The sequence below is a fragment of the Bos javanicus genome, chromosome 4 (assembly GCF_032452875.1).
Source record: "Bos javanicus breed banteng chromosome 4, ARS-OSU_banteng_1.0, whole genome shotgun sequence".
Classification (NCBI taxonomy): Eukaryota; Metazoa; Chordata; class Mammalia; order Artiodactyla; family Bovidae; genus Bos; species Bos javanicus.
In genome coordinates, this window is record NC_083871.1 from 87,145,702 (window position 1) to 87,169,207 (window position 23,506).

Below are 23,506 nucleotides of genomic sequence, written 5' to 3' on the forward strand. Positions count from 1 at the left end.
AGGTAGATAGGAATGGGATGGAGGGGATAAAGATAACAGCAAGACTTCTCTGTGTTGCATCTTTTTATATGGTTTTAATATTTACGGAGAAGGTGATGGCAGCCCACTCCAGTACTCTTTCCTGGAAAATCCCATGGGCGGAGGAGCCTGGTAGGCTGCAGTCCATGGGGTCGCTGGGAGTCGGACACGACTGAGCGACTTCACTTTCACTTTTCACTTTCATGCACTGGAGAAGGAAATGGCAACCCACTCCAGTGTTCTTGCCGGGAGAATCCCAGGGTCGGCGGAGCCTGGTGGGCTGCCATCTATGGGATCGCACAGAGTCAGACACGACTGAAGTGACTTAGCAGCAGCAGCAGCAGCAATCTTTAAAGGGGCTTCCCTTGTGGCTCAGCTGGTAAAGAAATCCCCTGCAATGCAGAAGACCCAGATTTGATCCCTGAGTTGGGAAGATCTCCTGGAGAAGGGAAAGGCTACCCACTCCAGTACTCTGGCCTAGAGAGTTCCATGGACTGTATAGCCCATGGGGTCGCAAAGAGTAGGACACGACTGAGCGACTTTCACTTTCACTAAAGTGAGACTAAAGAATTCACCTGCAATGCAGGAGATGTGAGTTCGATCCCTGGGTGGGGAAGATCCCCTGGAGAAGGAACTGGCAACCCAACCTTGTATTCTTGCCTAGGAAATCCCATAGACAGAGCAGCTAGAGGGCTACAGTCCATGGGGTCGCAAAAAGTCAGATACAATTTAATGACTGAAAAACAGGAACAACATCTTTAAAACTTATAAATATTTAACTTATTTAAAAAATAAAACTAAATCAAAAAGGATTTAAAAGCAAATGTTAAAATTTAATAGAAACAAAAACAAATAAATCCAACTGGATATCACATTGACATGTAGCCACACAGAAAAACTACTTCAGATATGTTTTGAACACAGCATTCTGAATATTCTTTGTGAGATGCAGTCTAAAGACAAAAAAACCATTCTCCTAAGAAATATTAAACTCCATTCAGTGTCCTCTTACTGAGGACAGAGGATGACATGGTTGGATGGCATCACTGACTCAATGAACATGAATTTGAGTTGGTGATGGACAGGGAAGCCTAGTGTGCTGCAGTCCACGGGGTCGCAAAGAGTCAGATATGACCGAACTGAACATTATATTCGTTTCAGGTATATACCAAAGTTAGTTTCAGGTGTATACATTGCAAAAGGATCACCACAATAAGCCTAGTTAACAATAAACCTAGTACTGTTCTAGATTAAAAGAACTAAAGATACATAATAATAAATTCAATGAACCTTATTTAAACCTTGCTTAAAATAAAAACCCTAAAAGACATTAGGGACAAGGGGAAATTTGAAATGGGTATATGTGATGATCTTGTGGGATTATTAATTTCTTAGGTGTGAAAATGAAACGACAGTTATGGTTATGTAGAAAGACTATTTATTCCTAGGAAATGCATACTGAAGCATTTAGAGATAAAGTGTCATTGTCTGCAACATATTTTCAAATGGCTCACAGAAGAAAAACCACGTGCATGTCTCTGAAGTAAAAATAAAAGTTAAATCTGTGTCATAAGATTATGGTGAAGAATGAATGATGAATGTGAGGTGACTGGCAAGGTTAGGACTCGTGAACAAACTCTACGTAGTAAAGCATTTCCTGGAGACGTCGGTCTTCCCAGTCCTAGAACCAGGGTCGCGCATGAAAGAATGATGGGATGTCATCCCTAAACTGGAGAAAGCATGGAATAAGTGAAAACAATACTTACTGGCTAAATTCTGGGCTCAAGAAAGTATTCTAACTAGAAGTCTCCTAACTATATAATCTCACTACAACTGAAGTAAAGAAATACTGTTGTGTGGTCCTTAACTGACACTAGCAAATGTTTTGAGCTTCCCTAGTGGCTCAGACGGTAAAAAATCTGCCTGCAATATGGGAGACCTGGGTTTGTCCCCTGCGTTGGGAAGATCCCCTGGAGGAGGGCACGGCAACCCACGCCAGTATACTTGCCTGGAGAATCCTCAGGGACAGAGGAGCCTGATGGGTCGCAGAGTTGGACACAACTGAGCGACTAAGCACAGCACAGCACAGCTAACATTTTAGGTTCACTCAGATGCTCTGTAATTTTCATACATAGAGTCATTTCACTTTCACATATCTTTACAAATTGGAAATATTACCTTATCGTGAATGGCTCGCCGATTGGAAGGCTGTATTAAGACCTTGTATCCCAGGTTGGTGATCCCTTTGACGTGCCGGGGAGCCAGAGGAGCCCGCCTTTCCCAGGCATTCACATCCTCCCGCCTCAAGGCCATCACCGCCTTGTGGTGAAGCCCTCTGGAGAGGCTGGGGCTCAGCCTGCCCAGTTTGGTTCTGGACACTCGCAGCATCTTGAAACCTGGTGACTGTAAAGACATTGTACGAGCAGGGCAATGAAAGGCAGGAGGGCTCACAGGTCAGTTCTGGTCTCCTGAGAAATCTGTTGTAAAATCTAACCAACCCAGGTGGTAACAGATTCAAGGTGGAGAAGGGAGAGGGAAAACCTGGATGACATTACAGTGTTCCTTTACCCAACCAAAACTGAACTTTCACAAACAAAGGTAAATCCAAAATTAAAAAGAGTCCCAAGCACTGACAGGACACTAATCAATATTCGCTGTGTCAAAATCATGTTTTTAAAATATATGTTTTACCAAACCATACATTTAGCACAAAGGTTTTAAGCAAGTTAATCTACAAATACAGGAAGATCATTCATACCAATTTTAACGATGAAAAATTTAGAATCCTTTCATAATGTACAAGATCCTTGACAATCTAGCTCCAACCTCTTTCCAGTTTAATCTACTCAGTGTGTTTTACAGCCTGTTGTCGGTCACTGAACTGCTTTTTACTGGTCCAGGATGAGATGTGTACAGAAATAGAAAGTAGGCACTTAGAAATCTTTATGTGACAGGATCATTTTTTCTAGTAATTCATTGGTATTGAATTTTATAAAAGCATTGGTTCTGGCAGATTGGAAAACAAAACAAACATGTTTTTACCACAGGTGTTAGAAGCTGGAAAGCATGTCCCTAAACCCCTGCCCCTCCCGACACCCCTCAGCCTCACTTTGCTGACCCTGTTGTTGCTTTTCACCTTTCCAACCTGTCCTCTACCCTACCACCCCTCCCTGCTATTACATTAAACCCAGACCTGTCTTAATCAGTTCTCTAACTGCTGTCCCAGATTATATAACTCTATTCATTTGTTCAGTTAAGAAATATTTACAAGAGGCTTACTATGTGTCAGCACAGAGTAAATTGTACAAAAAATTTTAAAGCATAAATACTAAACAGTTTTCAAATGGGAACATAAACTTAGTCAGAGGTTATTTCAGATCATTTGGATGCTAAACCTTGCTTTTCTATGTTTAAGGTTGGCATCAAAATATAGATACTAAATGATCTTATATGTTCTGGAAATTCCTTAGCATATAGCAAAATTCTTATGGAACACATTTCTGTTACATCAGACTGCAATCTCTAAACCAGGCCCACCTTAAAGAGAGGGAAGCTTTGTCCAAACAATGGAACATACAAGTAATTTCCTAGAGGCGAACTACTTATCACCCTAGATAGAAAATTTGTAGGATAACTCACAACACAGAGTAAAAGAATAAAGCAAACAGCAAGGAGTCCAGCTAAGAAGGCTTTAGAAGAAGAAGGCAGGGAGAGAAAACACAGCACACAGCAAGTAAACAGTCTGATCATGAGGAGTTCAGGCTAACTTTTACTCAGGCCAAATACAGATGATCAACATTTCAGTAAGACTTACATACTCTATCTAAGGCTTTGATTTATATATATATATATATAGCTTTATTTTTAAACAGACTATGTTAACTCCAAGCCCATAACATTTATTCTCCCTCAAGCCAAAGGAAAATCTGCAATATTTCATAGAACTTGCAACCATATGTTTACGAATGAAATCAGTTCCAAAGACAAGTGATTTTTCTCAACATACTGACAAGCCCACAAACAGTCCCATCTTCCCAGCAGGGGTTTTATCTCACATACCATGGGTGACCAAGTGATCCTAATCTTCTATACTTAGTAGCAGTTCTTGGCACAAAGATTCAGAAACCTATCCAAGTAATTCAGTCTCTCTCCTCAGCCCAAGATTGATTTAAAACCACAGCTTCCCCTTTCTCAGAAACACTCTTCTGCCTTCTCCTCTTCCTCCATACCTCCTTTGTTTGGAGTCGGGGGTATGGTGTGGGAGGAGAGACACAGACACATACACTCACGTACGTGTTTGCAGAGGCAGACTTTCCTGGGGAAGAGGAAAGTAAAGTAGCACAGGCTGACCTCTGTTTTATTTAGGAAACTACTTTCACTTTCACTTTTTGGAGGGAATCCTTGAATCCCAATTCCTAACACTTTGTTTCTAAAGAAATAGAACAACAGTTACCACTGATTTAACATTATATGTCAAGCACTATGCTTAGCACTTTATAGACAGTATTTCATTTCCTTCTTGTGGCAATCTAATTAAGCAGATACTATTATTCTCGTCATTTTACAGATGAAGCAACTGAAGTGAAATCCGACTAGCTAGGTTAACAGTTAATGCTAGGGATTCTTTGCCGAAGCCTGCAAATCCACACCTCTCATATCCGACACATGTTACTCCTGCCAGCTCAATTCAGAAAGAAATCAGATCCATATGGTATTGGCTATATGACCAGTTCTCCCACAGCATGGGGTCCCTCCATCCTACATGTCACCAAAAATCCATCCTGAGCCCCGGCCAAGGTAAATTTTAAGTTTCTGGATGCTTAGTAAGGAGATGATTATAGAAGAGTCTGATTATATCAGTAACTGCTTGAGCCTTGAACCTTGCTCTCAAGTATAAAACTTCCTGGGACCACCATTCATTTCATTCTCAGGTCATCAAGAAATATGTAACAGTGAGAATTTCTGAATTGCTCCAAGATAGAATATGCACAGAGTCGGACATGATTGAGCAACTGAACTGAACTGAGGGTATTATGACTCATTAGAAAAGACCCTGATGCTGGGAAAGATTGAAGGCAGGAGGAGAAGGGGACAACAGAGGATGAGATGGTTGGATAGCATCACTGACTTTATGGACATGAGTTTGAGCAAACTCCGGGAAATAGCGAAGGACAGGGAAGCCTGGCATGCTGCAGTCCGTGGGGTCGCAAAGAGTCGGACAGGACTGAACTCAACAATAAAATACAAAACAGAGTTAGGCTTGGCCCCTTCTAATTTCTGTTGCTTTCATTGGGATATGTAAAAAAGATTAGACACTCTTTATTAAAGAAAATTTAAGGCCATATCATCTCTCTCTAGCCCCCAATCAGAAATGTGCTCTTTGTCCATATATTTTAGATCTTTGAAATAATTCCACTAGAATACAATCCAGTGACTCACACTAAAACCACCAAATCACAGGGGGAGATTTCTCAATGTCAAGTTGTTTGCATACAATCAGGCATACATTTTGGTTAAATTCAGAGAGACTAAGGATGGAGTAGCCTTCAGTTGACTAAAATAAATAAAGGGTGAGAAATGCAAATGATTTATACCCTCACTTCCAGTTTATTCAAAACATGCAAGTATATTTAAAAAGCCACGATGGGACTTCCCTGGTGGTTCATTGGCTAAGACTCCAAGCTCCTACTGCAGGGGGCCCAGGTCTAACCCCTGGTCAGGGAACTAGACCCCACATGCCGCAACTAAGGATCCCACATGCCTCAAAGAAGATGGTAGATCCCGTGTGCTGCAACTAAGACCTGGCCCAGCCAAATATATAAATATATTTTTTAAATTAAAAAAATAAAAGCCGTAGTTTCCCAGGAAGCCCTGATACAATAAAGGCAAGCAACTTCATGACCATGAGTCTTAGCCCACACTACATATTTGGCATCCAGACCATAATGATCCTGAAGAGGTTCATAAGAGTTCCAAATTAACAGAACACCTAGTGATAGCCTAGAACTCCCCCAAGGCTTGTTAGAACAAGACTTGAACATGAACATGAACAAGGCTTGAACGAGGCATGACCATGAGGCTTGAACACCGTCCTCCATATACTTCTATTTCCTGTTGCATAGCTATATTCTTTTAATGTTAAACTGGTTACAAAGTGAAAGTGAAAGTGAAGTCTCTCAGTCGTGTAGGACTCTTTGGGACCGCATGGAATATAGCCTGCAGGCTCCTCCATTCATCCATGGGATTTTCCAGGCAAGAGTACTGGACTGGGTTGCCATTTCCTTCTCCAGGGGGATCTTCCTGATCCAGGGATCGAACCCGGTGTCCCATATTGTAGGCGGACGCTTTTACCGTCTGAGCCACCAGGGGAGTCCAGGGAGTTGGTGATGGATAGGGAGGCCTGGCGTGCTGCGATTCATGGGGTCGCAAAGAGTCGGACACGACTGAGCAACTGATCTGATCTGATCTGATCTGAAAAACAAGTAGACTTGGAGGGAGAGGCGTATCTGTTAGTGTTAATTAACCTGATCTAAGATTATCATGTGTTCTCAAGTCCATCAACTACTCAAAGTCATCCAAAGATAATACCACCTACCAGTCTCCTGGTCTCTAGCCTACAAATGTAGCTTCACTGAGATGGAATGCAAAGTTAGTTCTGAATTGGAGTCTTATCCTCAATGTTTATTTGCTTAATTTCTTTCTTTGTTAAACTCTATAAATTCTTTGAAGAAATGAACTGTTTTCCTCATCTCTATATTTCTAGTGACTTCCCTACAGGAGAACTTAAATATTTGGCGAAAGAATGAATAAATAAATGAGCAGATTTAAATGAATGTAATAAAGACCAGCAAAGCAAACAAAGTAGACTCATGAATAAGAACAGGATTTCATGTTTACCACTGGCCCAACAAGGCTCACAAAAGATCTAATCTCTTGTCAAGATCTCATAGATCAATGAATATTATGAAACACAAATAAAAATGGTATTAAAATCCAGATCTGGTTGCTGAGACATATAACTAGATATGGGACTCCTTCCTTGACTTCAGTTTCATAATTCAGGCTGGAATATAATGCTAACATCCTTTTCAGCTTTAATATGCTGATTCTATTCAGTACAGTATATAGAGGATGAGATGGTTAGATGGCATCACTGATTCCGTGGACATGAATTTGAGCAAACTCCCAGAGATAGTAAACGACAGTCCATGGGGTCGCAAAGAGTCGGACACGACTTAGCAGCTGAACAACAACAACATTAAGTATAGTAGTGACTGGACACTGTGGATTACAAAGGCATTCAAATTTTAGAACATAAACAGGCACTCTCACTCATGAAGATATAGCCAAAGTGCACAAACAGGGAAACAAAATACCAAAAGCACTATGAAGAAAGACAGGATATTCACCTAAGTTACCTGCATTAACTGCAGTGACCAGGAGCCAAAAATAGGAGGGGGATACCTCACAAAAAATTCTGACTACTCTCCTCCATAAACGGCCTGGGTTCCTCAGCTTCCCACTTACTCAAAGACCTTGGTGAGTATCTGTCTGTACTTCACCTGCAAAATGGGATTTATACCTACTTCATAGGGTTATTGCGGAGAAGGCAATGGCACTCCACTCCAGTACTCTTGCCTGGAAAATCCCATGGATGGAGGAGCCTGCTAGGCTGCAGTCCATGGGGTCACTAAAAGTCGGACACGACTGAGCAACTTCACTTTCACTTTTCACTTTCCTGCATTGGAGAAGGAAACAGCAACCCACTCCAGTGTTTTTGCCTGGAGAATCCCAGGGATTGGGGAGCCTGGTGGGCTGCCGTCTGTGGGGTCGCACAGAGTTGGACACGACTGAAGCGACTTAGCAGTAGCAGCAGCATAGGGTTATTGAGAAATTTATTTGCATTAATAGGCATAAAGTGCTGAGCATGTCATAAACACTCAGTAAATGCTAAGCAAAAGGCTGCAAAGCTGCCCTCTCCTCAAAGGTAAACACAGCCATCCATCACCCCTAACAGTAGAACATCACTTTCCCTTCCTCTGGGTCACACTGTGGGGAGGCCTTCACAATGACTCTATGTTCATCCCTCCCTCTTCTTACTTCTTTAGAAAAAAAAATTTAAAAAGCCCAGTAAGCCTTCTCTTTACCTTCACCCTTCAGGCATGAGGGTTCAAGATAATAAGTTATCATTTTAATACTATAATTCATCAAATTTAAATTACTTTTTTTTCACATTTTAGCATCCTTGAAAGGAGGATACATCTAATAATCGACTGTATCTTAATTCTATGAATATGGTAATAACATTGTTGGTTACTTTCCATTCCAGATATACAGCATTTCTGTGATTCCAGAAATTCCATAGAATTTTTTGTGGCCTCACCACAGAAATTTGTCACTGTTTGTAGTGTTATCTCTATGAGAAAATTAATACAAGAATATGTGGAAAAAATGAAAATTTTGTGTTAAATGGGATTGGTTACCCACCAAAGATCATTTCCAAAATCCTGCTAATGCTTGAGGACTGGTTAGTTATGGGATACATTTTCAATTACAAATAAATCAGAGTTCTGATGATGCTGTCACCAATAACAAGCGAGGCTGATAACAAATAGGATTTTCTGGAGAGTGGGAAAGTCACTTGGGGACATTGACTTAAACCTTTGTCCTCCTAGCTCATTTTGCAGAAGGGGCCACCAGGTTACACAGCTAGAACATTCTGTGGCCCACAGGTTCACTCCTCTGTATAGCAAAAAAGGGGGAGGAGGAGTGAGGAGTTCACAACACACATATATAGAAGCAGCCCACACCCAGTGTCATGGTTGGTTTTTGTTGCTGTTGTTGTTGTTTCAATATAGAGTATATGAAAGCCATATGTCAAAGTCGATGAGCGTTCACTCCTGTGCACAGCTAGGTCGCCCTAATCAATTACATTTTCACGTCCGAATAACTGACGACCCACAACATCAAAAAATGCTCGTCTTCGTTCGAGTTATTAAACACACTCTCTCCCTCTCCCCACGCCACAAGCCACTTCCACTCTCCTAAAATCCGTACCTGGAAAGCATATTTCTTCTAGAAGTAACCAGTGCATTTAGCCCCATTGAGTTAAACAGGGTATTTAACTGCTTCTAACCGCGCCCCCTCCGCGGGCGAACTCTCCCACTGGCCTGCACGGCGCCTGCGGAGTCTCAGAAATTCAGGAAACGCAGATATCCAAACATTCAACTTCCGCACTTTTCCTGTCTGTCTGAGGATGGAGGGGGATGGCCCCCATCCCAGAGAAAGGTCAGGTCCACATGGGCAGTGTGAATAAGTCTGTGATCCGAATTTGTTTAAGCAGGCCAGGGGCTGAAAAGGTCAACCAGTAACTGCGCTGAAAGAAAGCCTGGGGGTGCGAGCGTACTGGGCGCCAGGGGCGGTGCCCGCCGCCATCCGTCAGCCACCCGCTGCAGCCGCCTATCTAAATAAGCACACAGTCCAAGAGTTAACAGAGGCTTTGTTCTACAACTTCAATACCAATTCTTTACTCCCCAGCAACCGCCCCCCACCTCAGCCCTGGCCAAAAAAGAAATCCACGTTGCCATCCCTTCTCCTGCATATACAGCAATTCCGGGGCTACGCCCACTGCCCCCGACTTCCCACCCCTCGTCTGCAGGGAAACGCTCGGGGAGAGGCCTGGAGAGGAGGCCGAACGCTCTTCACGCCCTTCCCCACTCTCGTCCCGGCAACGGCCGGCGTCCGCAGAGTTCCCGGGTCCCCAGCGCCGCAGGGAGGAGTAGGCAGAACACTCGCCCACACCTCCCGGCGGATAGGCAGAGCCCCGCCAGCGGTCTCCAAACTCATCTCACAGGCTGAGCCCACTGCCCATCAGCTCAGCTCCTCCTGGCACCCAACCCGCCCTCACCTCGTCCGGTCCCCGCCGCCTGTGAGCTCCCGGGCCCTGGGAGGGGAGGCTCCAAATTTCCAGCCGAAATTGGGATGCAGGCGGTGAGGAGGAGGTGTTTGCTCAACTTCTTAGGACGTCATGACTCCTCCTCCACAGCCAATCAGCACCCGCCCTGAGGGAACAACCTTCTTCTCCTCCAATCGGCGGCGCTGCCAGGTACTAGTCATACCCTGCCCCAGCTCCACCCAGAAAATCTTTCTGCCTTTTTAGATCTCTGACCTACGTCCGTAGCCGGGGACCTCACGTCCTTCCAGGATGGTTATTGACCAAGTTTGTAACTGTCCGCAGCAGGGGACAAGCGGAGACGGTGAAGGAAATAGTCCGAACATTACACGTTCAACAGATGGATATATCTCCGGGGGTGGGGGAGGGGGGGGAGGAGTTTCAAACTCGTGTATATCACTCTCGTTTAGCAATATGCACTTCCCAAAACATTTTCACAGCCTCACAACAAAACTGCGAAGCCTGGTGACTGTTCTTAGAGCAGTTTTAGAGTCCAGCAAACGGAGACTGAAAAATTAAGTGTTGTGTGTCCACATCCAATGAACATTAATTTTCATTAATGAATTTAATAATTTTACATTGAACTTTATTCTTATAAATAGTGTGTAGGCCCAGAGGTTTTTCGCTCAAATCAATGAGATGATCAGAGTTGCGTGCTTAAGGGAATATGGCCTAGGTAGTGTATAGAAGGGATTTGAGTAAAAATGATAGTGAAAACTTTAAAAGGACAGTCAACACTACGGGTAAGTATGACAGGTTAGAGGAAGAACTGAAGCAAATTTGGTGTTTCAAGCTTGGCTAAGTGGTGATTAGGAAGTGGATGATACTGAGAACAGTGCAGAGAAACATAGCAGGAAGGAAAGGCTTTAGAGGAATGATTAGGAATATGATCTTGGCTATGTAAAGCTAAAGATGCAGAGGGAAAACTCAACTTCCAGAGAAGGCTCTAATTTTCTTTGTAATTGGAGATATGAGTGGAGTTTATAAAAATGTTCTAGGTTCAATATTGTTGACATGAGCGTTTAAACCCAGCTGTGGCAGGTATGAGAAAAGTACATGTTGGAGAAAATTTTCAAAACAGAAGTAAATATTACCCTCTGGCCACTGACACCCTAGGAAGACTACAGATGGACTTCGTTTTTCAGCTTCTAGAGCTGCAGCTAGTATTCACAAAACGGATATTCTCCTGTTTTCCAGGGCCAATTATCCAGGACTTTCTTTTCTTTTCTTTTTTTGTCTGTGCTGGGTCTTTGATGCCCACAGGCTTTTCTCTAGTTAAGGAGAGTGGGGCCTACTCTGTCGTTGAGGTACATGGGCTTCTCACTGCAGTAGTTTCTCTTGTTGCAAGCATGGGCCTTAGGGCTCTCAGACTTCAGTAGTTGAGGCACGAGGGCTCATAGTTGTGGCTCCCAGACTCTGGAGCACAGGCTCAATAGCTGTGGCACACAGGCTTAATTGCTCTGCAGCATATGGGATCTTCTCAGACTAGGGATCAAACCCATGTCTCCTACACTGGCTGGCAGATTCTTTATCATTGAGCCACCAGGGAAGCCCTAGTCAGGCCTTTTAAAGAACACTGGACTTTGTCACATATTCATGAATTCTTAATACTCATTGGCTGTTAATCTTTCAGTCTCAGTTTGCTGAACTCTATAACTGTTCTAAGAATTGTCATCTGGCTTCACAGGCTTGTTATGAGGCTGTGAAAATACTTTGGAAAGTGCATATCACTAAACAAATGTCATAGTCATGAGTTCAAAGCTTTTTTCCAGGACACACACCCGTCTGTTTAGTGTGTCATGCCCAGACTCTTTTGCCCATAGTCCTTCATACAATGTTTGAGTTCCTTCAAAATATGGCCAAAATCAGCCATCTCAGCTTTATTCGACAACAACACCAGCCTGAAAAGAATAGTGAACCACAATCTGTCCTTTGTTATCTCCTAAGGATTAAGAGCCTGGATCAGAATCCTTACTTTTCCTCCTCGAAGTATAAATCATGAATAAGCTACTTAGTTTTCAAAAAAACCTAGGTTTCCTTATCTATTAATAGGAAAATAATAGGGACTACTTCAGGGGTTATTGTGGGGATATAAAATGAGATGATGTCCAAAGTGCTCTGCCAAGCATCTAGCTAAGAAACAGACAATTATTATTTATTTTCCCAAAGTCTCTTGTTGTCTATTTATCTGCAGTTTTCTGTCGTTTCAATTAGGTAAATTAGGAGACATGAAGGGAGTATATGCAGGGATAAAGGAGGGCAACAGATAAAAGATGGTGATGCCCACTTGCTCTCCAGGACTAGAAACAGTGAGACACCTGTAGGCCTTAATAGGTCCAGAGGAAGAGACAGTTACCAGAACACAGAAAGAGCTCTACCTGGGCTGTCGCAGAAGCTATAGGGAAAGCCACCAGACAGTGATGACTTTTGACAGGAATGGAGATGCCTAAGGAATCAATAAGCCTGCCCAGAGAGGGATTTATCTAAAGCAAGGGTCAATAAACTCTCTTTTTCTGTAAAGGACCAGAAAATTAATATTTTAGGCTTTGCAAGCCATTAAATCTCTGTCACAATTCACCAATTCTGACATCTGGAGACTAAAAGCAGCCACAAACAATACTTAAATGAATGAGCATGGCTGTGTGCCAATAAAATGTTATTTGCAAAAATTAACTGCAGGCTAGATTTGGACCCAGGGTCATAGTTTGCAGAACCCCAGCCCATAGAATGAATAACCCGACTTCCTTCTCCTGCCCTCCCACCTCCTGCTAGTGCTTTCTACAAATTTGACACAAGGAAAGCCAGAGGGCTGATACAGTCCATAAAGGCCAATCCTTCAGGGACAGAGCAGGTACAGAGGAGACAGGAGTTCTAGAAGGTTCAAAGGAGCATATTCAACACAAAAGGTATTCAAGACATGCTTGTTGAAATGAATGATTGATCACCGTGAATTACTCTGCAAATGGTGGAACACTTATGGGAAAACTATCAAAACTGCATCCCTCAATGGGAACAGCCAGGAAAGGCTCCTAGATTGTGGTGACTCTGGAGCCTGTGATGCTCCGTTAGCTCTCTCTTTACTTTATTTTGAAATCCTGTGCACTTCTGACCTGGTAATGAAATATTAACCTGGCCGAAAAAAAAAAATCCTTCCTTTGAATTCCAAACCATCACTCAGATGTTTATGGTGTTCAAGGATTTTGCAAAATAGGCACATGATAAATACTCATCCTTAACATGGGAGAATTCTAAGGTTTTTCATCATAGTGATTGTTGTAATAAGTGTGACAGGTATCAGAAATTTCTTCACAATTGAGAGACAATAAATGCAAGAAAAACAAAGCTTGGATACACCTAAAGTGCTTTCAGAGGACTTCTGCAGTCAATCCTTTAGACTCCTTCAATAGGGGAGAACCCTTCTACCCATGTAGGGTGCTAGGTCAATACTCTCGAAATTGGAAAGTTGGGTCTAGGCCACTCAAGTTGCCTCTCTTTCTCCACATTCTTTGACTTTGTTCCCTTGTTCCTTACTTTGGTTCTGTTCTTCCTGAGAGGCCATAAGGGTAGTAGTTAGGCACGTGAGCATTGCAGTGAGCCAGACCTAGATTTCATCCCTCCTTCACCAACTCTCTAGCAAGTCATTTTCCCATCAGGACATTGGGAAACATGATAATGTTCTCAAGAAGTTTAAGTGACGGACATACTCAATATGCATGAACTATTATTGAGATTTACTGTTTTACTCTGTTTCATGCACTCCTTTCTTTGTATTCAGAACTCATTCTCAATCTTATGTGAATTTTGCCATAAAAAGAAAAGAGGTGGACATTTGATCTATTGATCTCTCAAGACTCTATGTTTCTCACATGAACAGTAAATTTCACAGTATCACCTATACCACTCACCCTAATAAGATATTCAACTTATTATAAATAAATGTCTTACCGACAGGAAGTACCAAGCCTTATGTTGTTTAAAATAAGAAGTAGTTTAGGAAAGAAAAATATCTAAGTGACAATTACTATTGTTGCCTAACTCCCAAATTATCTTGGGAAGGAAATGTACCTCCTTTACCACCAAGGAATCTAAAAATCTGATTAGGTAAGGTAAGAGCAGGAACCATCCACAGAAAAATCACAATTCCTGCAACAGTTTCTGGGTGGAAACAGTGATGTCCTGGGGGATTATATTTGCCCCCACCTTAGATGAATAAAGCAGATAAAACTACTTTTTATTTCCCCTCCTCTGCCGTTACCAGTATCATTATTTCAGGAGCCTTCCTGAAAAAAAGAATTTTTAAGAAAATTCCAAGGCCCAGGATCAACATTTGTTGGTTTCACAAAATCCCCAAGAGTTCACAACATCCCTCAAGAGTTATGCATCAAGGCTTAACTCACTGGACAGGTTTGCTGCTCACCATCATCTGCTTAGTAATTGTTATTATAAGTCTACCAGGATCTCTAAATTTCCAGTTCCACATCTCTGCATTTTATAAATTGAGTAACAATTATATGCTATGGTAATACAAGCAAGTACTGCATCTCGGACTATTTTGGTGACCATGATGGCTACTCCATTTCTTCTGAGGGATTCCTGCCCGCAGTAGTGGATATAATGGTCATCTGAGTTAAATTCACCCATTCCAGTCCATCTTAGTTCACTGATTCCTAGAATGTCGACGTTCACTCTTACCATCTCTTGTTTGACCACTTCCAATTTGCCTTGATTCATGGACCTGACATTCCAGGTTCCTATGCAATTGCTCTTTACAGCATCGGACCTTGCTTCTATCACCAGTCACATCCACAGCTGGGTATTCTTTTTGCTTTGGCTCCATCCCTTCATTCTTTCTGGAGTTATTTCTCCACTGATCTCCAGTAGCATATTGGGCACCTACTGACCTGGGGAGTTTCTCTTTCAGTATCCTATCATTTTGCCTTTTCATACTGTTCATGGGGTTCTCAAGGCAAGAATACTGAAGTGGTTTGCCATTCCCTTCTCCAGTGGACCACATTCTGTCAGATCTCTCCACCATGACCCACCCGTCTTGGGTGGCCCCATGGGCATGGCTTAGTTTCACTGAGTTAGACAAGGCTGTGGTCCTAGTGTGATTACATTGACTAGTTTTCTGTGAGTATGGTTTCAGTGTGTCTGCCCTCTGATGCCCTCTTGCAACACCTACCATCTTACTTGGGTTCCTCTTACCTTGGACATGGGATATCTCTTCACGGCTGCTCTAGCAAAGCGCAGCTGCTGCTCCTTACCTTGGATGAGGGATATCTCCTCACTGCCGCCCCTCCTGACCTTCAACGTGGAATAGCTCCTCTAGGCCCTCCTGCGCCCACGCAGCCACTGCTCCTCGGACGTGGGGTAGCTCGTCACGGCCACCGCCCCTGGCCTCCGACTGGGGTAGCTCCTCTCCGCCATGCTAAGTGTGCTGGTCGCAATCTCAAAAAGGACAGAACAATCTCTGTTCGTTTCCAAGGCAAACCATTCAATATCACAGTAATCCAAGTTTATGCCCCAACCAGTAATGCTGAAGAAGCTGAAGTTGAACAGTTCTATGAAGACCTACAAGACCTTTTAGAACTTACACCCAAAAAATATGTCCTTTTCATTATAGGGGACTGGAATGCAAAAAGTAGGAAGTCAAGAAACACCTGGAGTAACAGGCAAATTTGGCCTTGGAATACCGAATGAAGCAGGGCAAAGACTAATAGAGTTTTGCCAAGAAAATGCACTGGTCATAGCAAACACCCTCTTCCAACAACACAAGAGAAGACTCTATACATGGACATCACAAGATGGTCAACACCAAAATCAGATTGATTATATTCTTTGCAGCCAAAGATGGAGAAGCTCTATACAGTCAACAAAAACAAGACTGGGAGCTCACTGTGGCTCAGATCATGAACTCTTTATTACCAAATTACTTAAATTGAAGAAAGTAGGGAAAACCACTAGACCATTCAGGTATGACCTAAATCAAATCCCTTATGATTATACAGTGGAAGTGAGAAATAGATTTAAGGGACTAGATCTGATAGACAGAGTGCCTGATGAACTATGGACAGAGGTTCGTGACATTGTACAGGATCAAGACCATCCCATGGAAAAGAAATGCAAGAAAGCAAAATGGCTGTCGGGGGAGGCCTTACAAATAGCTGTGAAAAGAAGAGAAGCGAAAAGCAAAGGAGAAAAGGAAAAATAAAAGCATCTGAATGCAGAGTTCCAAAGAATAGCAAGGACAGATAAGAAAGCCTTCCTCAGCAATCAATGCAAAGAAATAGAGGAAAACAACACAATGGGAAAGACTAGAGATCTCTTCAAAAAATTAGAAATACCAAGGGAATATTTCATGCAAAGATGGGCTCAATAAACGAGAGAAATGGTATGGACCTAACAGAAGCAGAAGATATTAAGAAGAGGTGCCAAGAATATGCAGAAGAACTGTACAAAAAAGATCTTCACAACCCAGATAATCACGATGGTGTGATCACTCACCTAGAGCCAGACATCCTGGAATGTGAAGTCAAGTGGGCCTTAGAAAGCATCACTACGAACAAAGCTAGTGGAGGTGATGGAATTCCAGTTGAGCTATTTCAAATCCTGAAAGATGATGCTGTAAAAGTGCTGCACTCAATGTGTCAGCAAATTTGGAAAACTCAGCAGTGGCCACAGGACTGGAAAAGGTCAGTTTTCATTCCAATCCCAAAGAAAGGCAATGCCAAAGAATGCTCAAACTACTGCACAATTGCACTCATCTCACACGCTAGTAAAGTAATGCTCAAAATTCTCCAAGCCAGGCTTCAGCAATACATGAACCGTGAACTTCCAGATGTTCAAGCTGGTTTTAGAAAAAGCAGAGGAACCAGAGACGAAATTGCCAACATCCGCTGGATCATTGAAAAAGCAGGAGAGTTCCAGAAAAACATCTATTTCTGCTTTATTGACTATGCCAGAGCCTTGGACTGTGTGGATCACAATAAACTGTGGGAAATTCTGAAAGAGATGGGAATACCAGACCACCTGACCTGCCTCTTGAGAAATTTGTATGCAGGTCAGGAAGCAACAGTTAGAACTGGACATGGAACAACAGACTGGTTCCAAATAGGAAAAGGAGTATGTCAAAGCTGTATATTGTCACCCCGCTTATATAACGTCTCTGCAGAGTACATCATGAGAAACGCTGGGCTGGAGGAAGCAATATCAATAACCTCAGATATGCAGATGACACCACCCTTATGGCAGAAAGTGAAGGGGAACTAAGAAGCCTCTTGATGAAAGTGAAAGTGGAGAGTTAAAAAGTTGGCTTAAAGCTCAACATTCAGAAAACGAAGATCATGGCATCTGGTCCCATTACTTCATGGGAAATAGATGGGGAAACAGTGGAAACAGTGTCAAACTTTATTTTTGGGGGCTCCAAAATCACTGCAGATGGTGACTGCAGCCATGAAATTAAAAGACGCTTACTCCTTGGAAGAAAAGTTATGACCATCCTAGATAGCATATTAAAAAGCAGAGACATTACTTTGCAAACAAAGGTCCGTCTAGTCAAGGCTATGGTTTTTCCTGTGGTCATGTATGGATGTGAAAGTTGGACTGTGAAGAAGGCTGAGTGCTGAAGAATTGATGCTTTTGAACTGTGGTGTTGGAGAAGACTCTTGAGAGTCCCTTGGACTGCAAGGAGATCCAACCAGTGCATTCTGAAGGAGATCAGCCCTGGGATTTCTTTGGAAGGAATGATGCTAAAGCTGAAACTCCAGAACTTTGGCCACCTGATGGGAAGAGTTGACTCACTGGAAAAGACTCTGATGCTGGGAGGGATTGGGGGCAGGCAGAGAAGGGGACGACAGAGGATGAGATGGCTGGATGGCATCACTGACTCGATGGACTTGAGTCTGAGTGAACTCCGGGAGTTGGTGATGGACAGGGAGGCCTGGTGTACTGCGATTCATGTGGTTGCAAAGAGTTGGACACGACTGAGCAACTGAACTGAACTGAATACAAGCAAATCGGGGAAATGCAAATTTTGGAATATATTTTGGAATATATCTCCTTGGCAAATAATTAATCTAATATATTCAAATGTAACTAAAACATATTCAAATCAAGGAAGAAAAACCAGTGTTCCTCCTCTCAGCCTTGTTTGAATGAAAATCTCTGAAGAGAAGATCTCTTAAAGGACTGAGAAAAGCTTGGAGAAAGGAGGAAGAATTTAAAGCAAAAATAAAATACAAGTGCAGTTTTTCTGGAGTCATCGTCAGTGTAATTGAGCTGGAGATAAACAGAAGGCCAAGATGAGAAGGTAAGAGGGTGAAGGTTTTCTCATTCTAGTCCTGGTTTGGGTTAGGGAAAGAATGAAACCAATCCTTTACTGTAGTCATCTCACTCTAGAGACAGGAAGAAGAAAAGAATATACATATTGTTTTCTGCAGTGTAAGAAGCAGCAGCTAGGAAAAAGAAACTCAGCATAGACAAGGTCACATCAGGAAGCAGGAAGTCAGGTGGAGAATGTATCCCTGACATTGAACTGACTCTCATGATCATTGCCATCTGTATAGCTCCCCAGAAACAAACACAATAAAATTTGAAAAGAAGAAAGAACATCAAAGGAAGGTGCTGTCATTGAATGGTGTAATGTGGACATTGCCCATGATAGGCACAGGCTTGTCCATCATTCTCATTTATCATTGAACGACCTAAAACAAAACAAAGGCAAAAGCGTGAAAGACAAGAATTTGCTCCATAAAGAGATTATTTCCTGGGCCCATATATGCGGGCTAACTCCAAATATTTCTTAGCTATTTTGTAAACATAGTTTAAATAAACACAATCCCTACCCTAAGAGGCTAAATGCCCAGTGTCGAAGTTGTGTCAAGACAAATACCACAGCAATGAATAAACTCTTAGGAGTCTAAGACCTGTGGTCTGTCTTTGGAAACTTCTGGTGTCCACTGCCGGCTCTACACCCACTTGGGTCTGAGGGATCTGTGTAGTTTTGTGAAAGAAGTAGATTTAGACCAAGGATGAAATAGGAACAAAATGAGGAAGAGTGGAGAAAATAAGGATAAAGAATGAAGTGGGTAGAAAGTGAGACCCAGGAGCAGAAGGCTTAAAGCAAAATTTACTCAAGTCCAATGTGAGGGAGACCAGAGAATGAGTTGCCACAGAGAACAGAAAAGAAAGGGGTTTCAGGAACAACAAAGATAGCAAAGGCTGGGGGATGATACCCACATCTTAGAACACCTCTGTTGAATTTTAAGAAGGTATTAAGTTCAAGAAAACTTTCACTACTAGAAACCACTTCTGCTTTTTCCTGCCTCTGTCTAGGGCACAGGCTACCTGGCCTGCTTACATACTCAGCTTCTTGGCTGCCATGAAAGCTCCATGGCTGGCAGATGCCTGGCTGTGCCACCTGCTGATCCCACAACAGGGAAATACCATCTCTCTTGTCAGGGAGGGAACTGCATTCCTAGCACCTAATGGAATTCAGAGGATTTCTAGTGGATTGAATGGCACCCTCCTGCCCCAAAATTTATGTCCACCCAGAACCTTGAAATGTGACCTTATCTGGAAATAGAGTCTTTACAGATAAAAAGAAGGAAAGAATCAAAACAAGATCATACCTGATTCAGATGGCTTAAATCCATCACAATATGCCTTTAAAAGAAAAGGGCACAGGGGACTTTCCTGGTGGTCTAGTGGCTAAGACTCTGGCTCCCAATGCAAGGGGGCCCAAGTTTGATCCCTGGTCAGGAAACTAGATCTCACATCTCACATGCCACAACTTAAAAAAAACCTCATGTGCCACAACTAAGACCTGGAACAACCAAAGAAATTAAAAAGAAAAAAAGGACACACTAAGGGAAGAAGCCATGACAAACAGAGGTGAAGTTCTAGTACTGCAAGCCAAGGAATCCCAGAAACTACCAGGAACTTGAAGAAGCAAGGAAGGATTCTCCCATAGCGCCTACAGAGGGACCACAGCCTGGTCAACACCTTGATAGCAGACTTCCGGTCTCTAGAGCTGTGAAGCAATAAATTTATGTTGCTCTAAGTCCCCTTGTCCCATCACTACATGGCAAATAGTTGGGGAAAATGTGGAAACAGTGGCAGATCTTATTTTTTTGGGCTCCAAAATCACTGTGGATAGTGACTGCAGCCATGAAATTAAAAGATGCTTGCTCCTTGGAAGGAAAGCTATAAGAAATCTAGACAACGTATTAAAAAGCAGAGACATTACTTTGCCAACAAAGATCTGTATAGGCAAAGCTATAATTTTTCCAATAGTCATGTACAGATGTGAGAGTTGAACCATAAAGAAGGCTGCACACCGAAGAATTGATGCTTTTGAACTGCGGTGTTGGAGAAGACTCTTGAGAGTCTCTTGGTCAGCAAGGAGATCAAACCAGTCAATCCTAAAGGAAATCAACTTTGAATATTCATTGGAAGGACTGATGCTGAAGCTGAAACTCCAATACTTTGGCCACCTGATGTGAAGAACTGACTCATTGGAAAAGACCCTGATGCTGGAAAAGATTGAGGGCAAGAGGAGAAGGGGGCAACAGAGGATTAGATGGTTGGATAGCATCATCAATTCGATGGACATGAGCTTGAGCAGACTCAGGGAGATAGTGAAGGACAGGGAAGCCTGGCACACTGTAGTTCATGGGTCACAAAGAGACACGACTTAGTGACTGAAAAACAACAACCCTAGTCATTGCCACTCTGTTACAGAGGGCCTTGGGAACCTAGTACAGACTTAATTCATCAAACAGCCAGATTGTCCCCCAATATTATGGTGATTGCTCATGTATCACTGAGGACCCACACAAAAAAGTAAAATCATGCAATGAATGAAGAAGATAGAAACATACAGTAACTGTATCGGCAGGAATTTAAATCAAGATCACTTCTTTAGATTGATCTTTCAAAGGTTGTTTGCTTTAAATGTCTAAAGAAAATGAAATTGAGCTACAGCTTCATTGTGAGCTCTAAAATCAACCTGAAATACAGGTACACTGAGACCGGTTGATTCTACTTTTAGAAGACCTACGCCTATGGATTTTGAAGAAACGCCCTTATACCTGCATTTTCTACAGACTCATTAGCAAAAGTATTTTGCTTACAAAAATGCCTATATGAAAAGATGCCGGAGTCCAGCTCCAGCAGCCAGGGATTCAACCTGAAGGGGTGAGTGGTGTCGGCGAGAGAGAAACTGAGGCAGCCTCTCAGTTTTCTTGGACTGCCTGTTTATTTCAAGCTTATGATTCTCTTTTATACTTTTACAAAAGCATTAGGTCAGAGGTTTGATATTTTTAGTTCCCATGGACCCAGATTTATTTTTCTCCAAAAATCATTGTTGCCCCTCAAAACGAGTTCCTTCCTCAGTGATTCTCTTATCTACTTTTTCTCATGTGTCCTTGTGAATACACTGTAACTCATGCTAATGTCTGGGCTGCCTACCACATTCCTCAGTTTAATTCTTATCTTTATAAGTCCTGTTTGCCCCTAGTATCCCAAGCTCACTATTTCTTAGAAAGGGCTTCTACCTAATAATATCTCTAAAGTCCCTAATTTTTATAAGCTATAGTAGAATATGCTAACATTACAGCAATCCTTAAATCTTTAGCTCCTAACTATTTTAATTATTCCTCAGCCCTAACTTCAGCAAACTCCTTTGCCATAAACTTTTCTCACAAATGGGCTTCAGATAGCAATCCCTCCCATGGCCTCAAGCTGTGGCCTGTGTGCTCACCCTGGAACACTTTTTTGTAAAAGTCCTTGAACAAATGTCAGTGATTAACTTTATGAATTATTCTTTGAGCACAGCTGCAGAAGGCTTTATGCCTTCTCATGCTCCTCTCAAAAACAATAAGCACCTTAATATTCTCTTCAGTCAACTCAGCCCGAGGAAAGGGAAAAACAAGTCAGAATCACAAAGACTAACTCCTTCATTCCAGGTCCGGTCCATGCCTACGGAACAAAGGGAGGGGGTTTAGGGCCATGCCTCTATTTTGTCAGTAATGCCTGATGCAGCTCCTTGCAAAAAGAGAATGGTGGAAACAAACATTTTTAATCACTCATCTCTGACAAGTCTTCTGTAACCCATGCTTCTTCATGAGGTAGATTGACAAAAAGCATATCAAAGTTTTCACTGGTGAGTACTATCTTGAAAATGGTAATGTTGCTATTATTACATATGGTATACTGGGCACACTAGCCTGACAACGTGAATAAAAAGACAAGTATCACCCTCCAATGAAACAGATGACTAGCACCAAGATGGAGGTCTTCATTGCAGGACGTGCGCTTCTCACTGTGGTGGCTGCTCTTGTGGAGCACATGCCCTAGGCTCTCTGGCTCAGTAGTTGTGGCGCCTGGGCCTAGCGGCTCCTGGGAATGTGGAATATTCCTGGACCAGGATCGAACCCATGTCCCCTACTTTGACAGGTAAATTCTTAACTACAAGACCACCAGCTAAGGCGTAGGAACTGTTTTTAAATGAATCACTGAAGGGATTTTCCAGGTCCCTTTCAGGAGAACCTGTTTTCCTCTCAAGATCTCTATGGGATACAATCATGTAAACAAGCTGTGACTTAATTGCTTGTTTTCTGCCTGAAGCAATGAAACGATAACCCCAGAACTGTGAGATGCATGGAATCAAAAAGGTAAACAGAATCTTGCCCATGAAAGATAATCATCTGGTCAGGCCAGCAGTGCCCAGATCCCCATGTTAGAGACACAGGGACAGATCCAGATTTGAGGGAAAACTGAGATACCATCTGTTGGAACTTCTTCAATAAAAAAGACAAAATTATAAATTTAAAATTAAGTACAATAATGAGTTCTTATTTATACTAAGAAAAGAATTCATGATGAATTATTAGGGGCTTGAAAATTCAGGTCCCATTCTTCTGAGATTTCTTCAGGCAATTTACCAAAAATGTTTACATAGAAATACTTCCTGGTTTCAACTCTGGCTTCCCTTCTCTACTGGGAATAATCTACAGTTCCCAGTCAAGCCCAGCACTCACAGGGCTCAAGTAAGGGAGGGGCCGAAGCTGAAACCTATTTTCTTTATGCTACATTCAATTCTGTAGAGAGGGTTGTGTCCAGCTATAATCAGACTTCCCTGCACAGGACAGAATACACTGTCAGGCAATGACATGTGTATCTTATAAAAAAATAATAATAAATTGACATTTTTGGCTTTTGAGTTCAATCTGCACGAGTCAGTGCCTAAGATCCCAGAGTGCTGATAACAATGATGACAGCTTGAATGTGGAGATTCTTACAAATAATATCATCCTGAGAATCCGTGGTTGAGCAACTAATCACACACTATGTGTCTGACATCTCCAACAAGCACCACCAGCTCCATATATACAACTTAGCAAGAAATACTGGACTCTTCTCCTTCCTGGATATACACAAACACACATACACTCCCCCCACAAGATACAGATGACTCCATTCTCTATGGACCAATTATGACCTCAGTTTAGGAAGAATTTATGTCTAATACAGTAG

The 23,506-nt window shown here is 42.3% G+C and overlaps 1 protein-coding gene across 3 annotated transcripts in view; it reads right to left on the reverse strand.

Moving 5' to 3' along the window:
• Positions 1 to 10,008, reverse strand: part of AASS (aminoadipate-semialdehyde synthase) — an 83,823-nt gene extending 73,815 nt beyond the window's left edge. The window contains exons 1-2 of one of the 3 annotated variants that reach the window (XM_061414547.1): positions 9,926 to 10,008; positions 2,197 to 2,421 (exon numbers count right to left, since the gene is read on the reverse strand). In XM_061414547.1, the coding sequence (XP_061270531.1) occupies positions 2,197 to 2,406 (210 nt within the window). In that variant the 5' untranslated portion in view covers positions 2,407 to 2,421; positions 9,926 to 10,008. The other 2 variants (XM_061414546.1, XM_061414545.1) reach the window with 2 other exon arrangements.
• Positions 10,009 to 23,506: the final 13,498 nt, after the last annotated feature.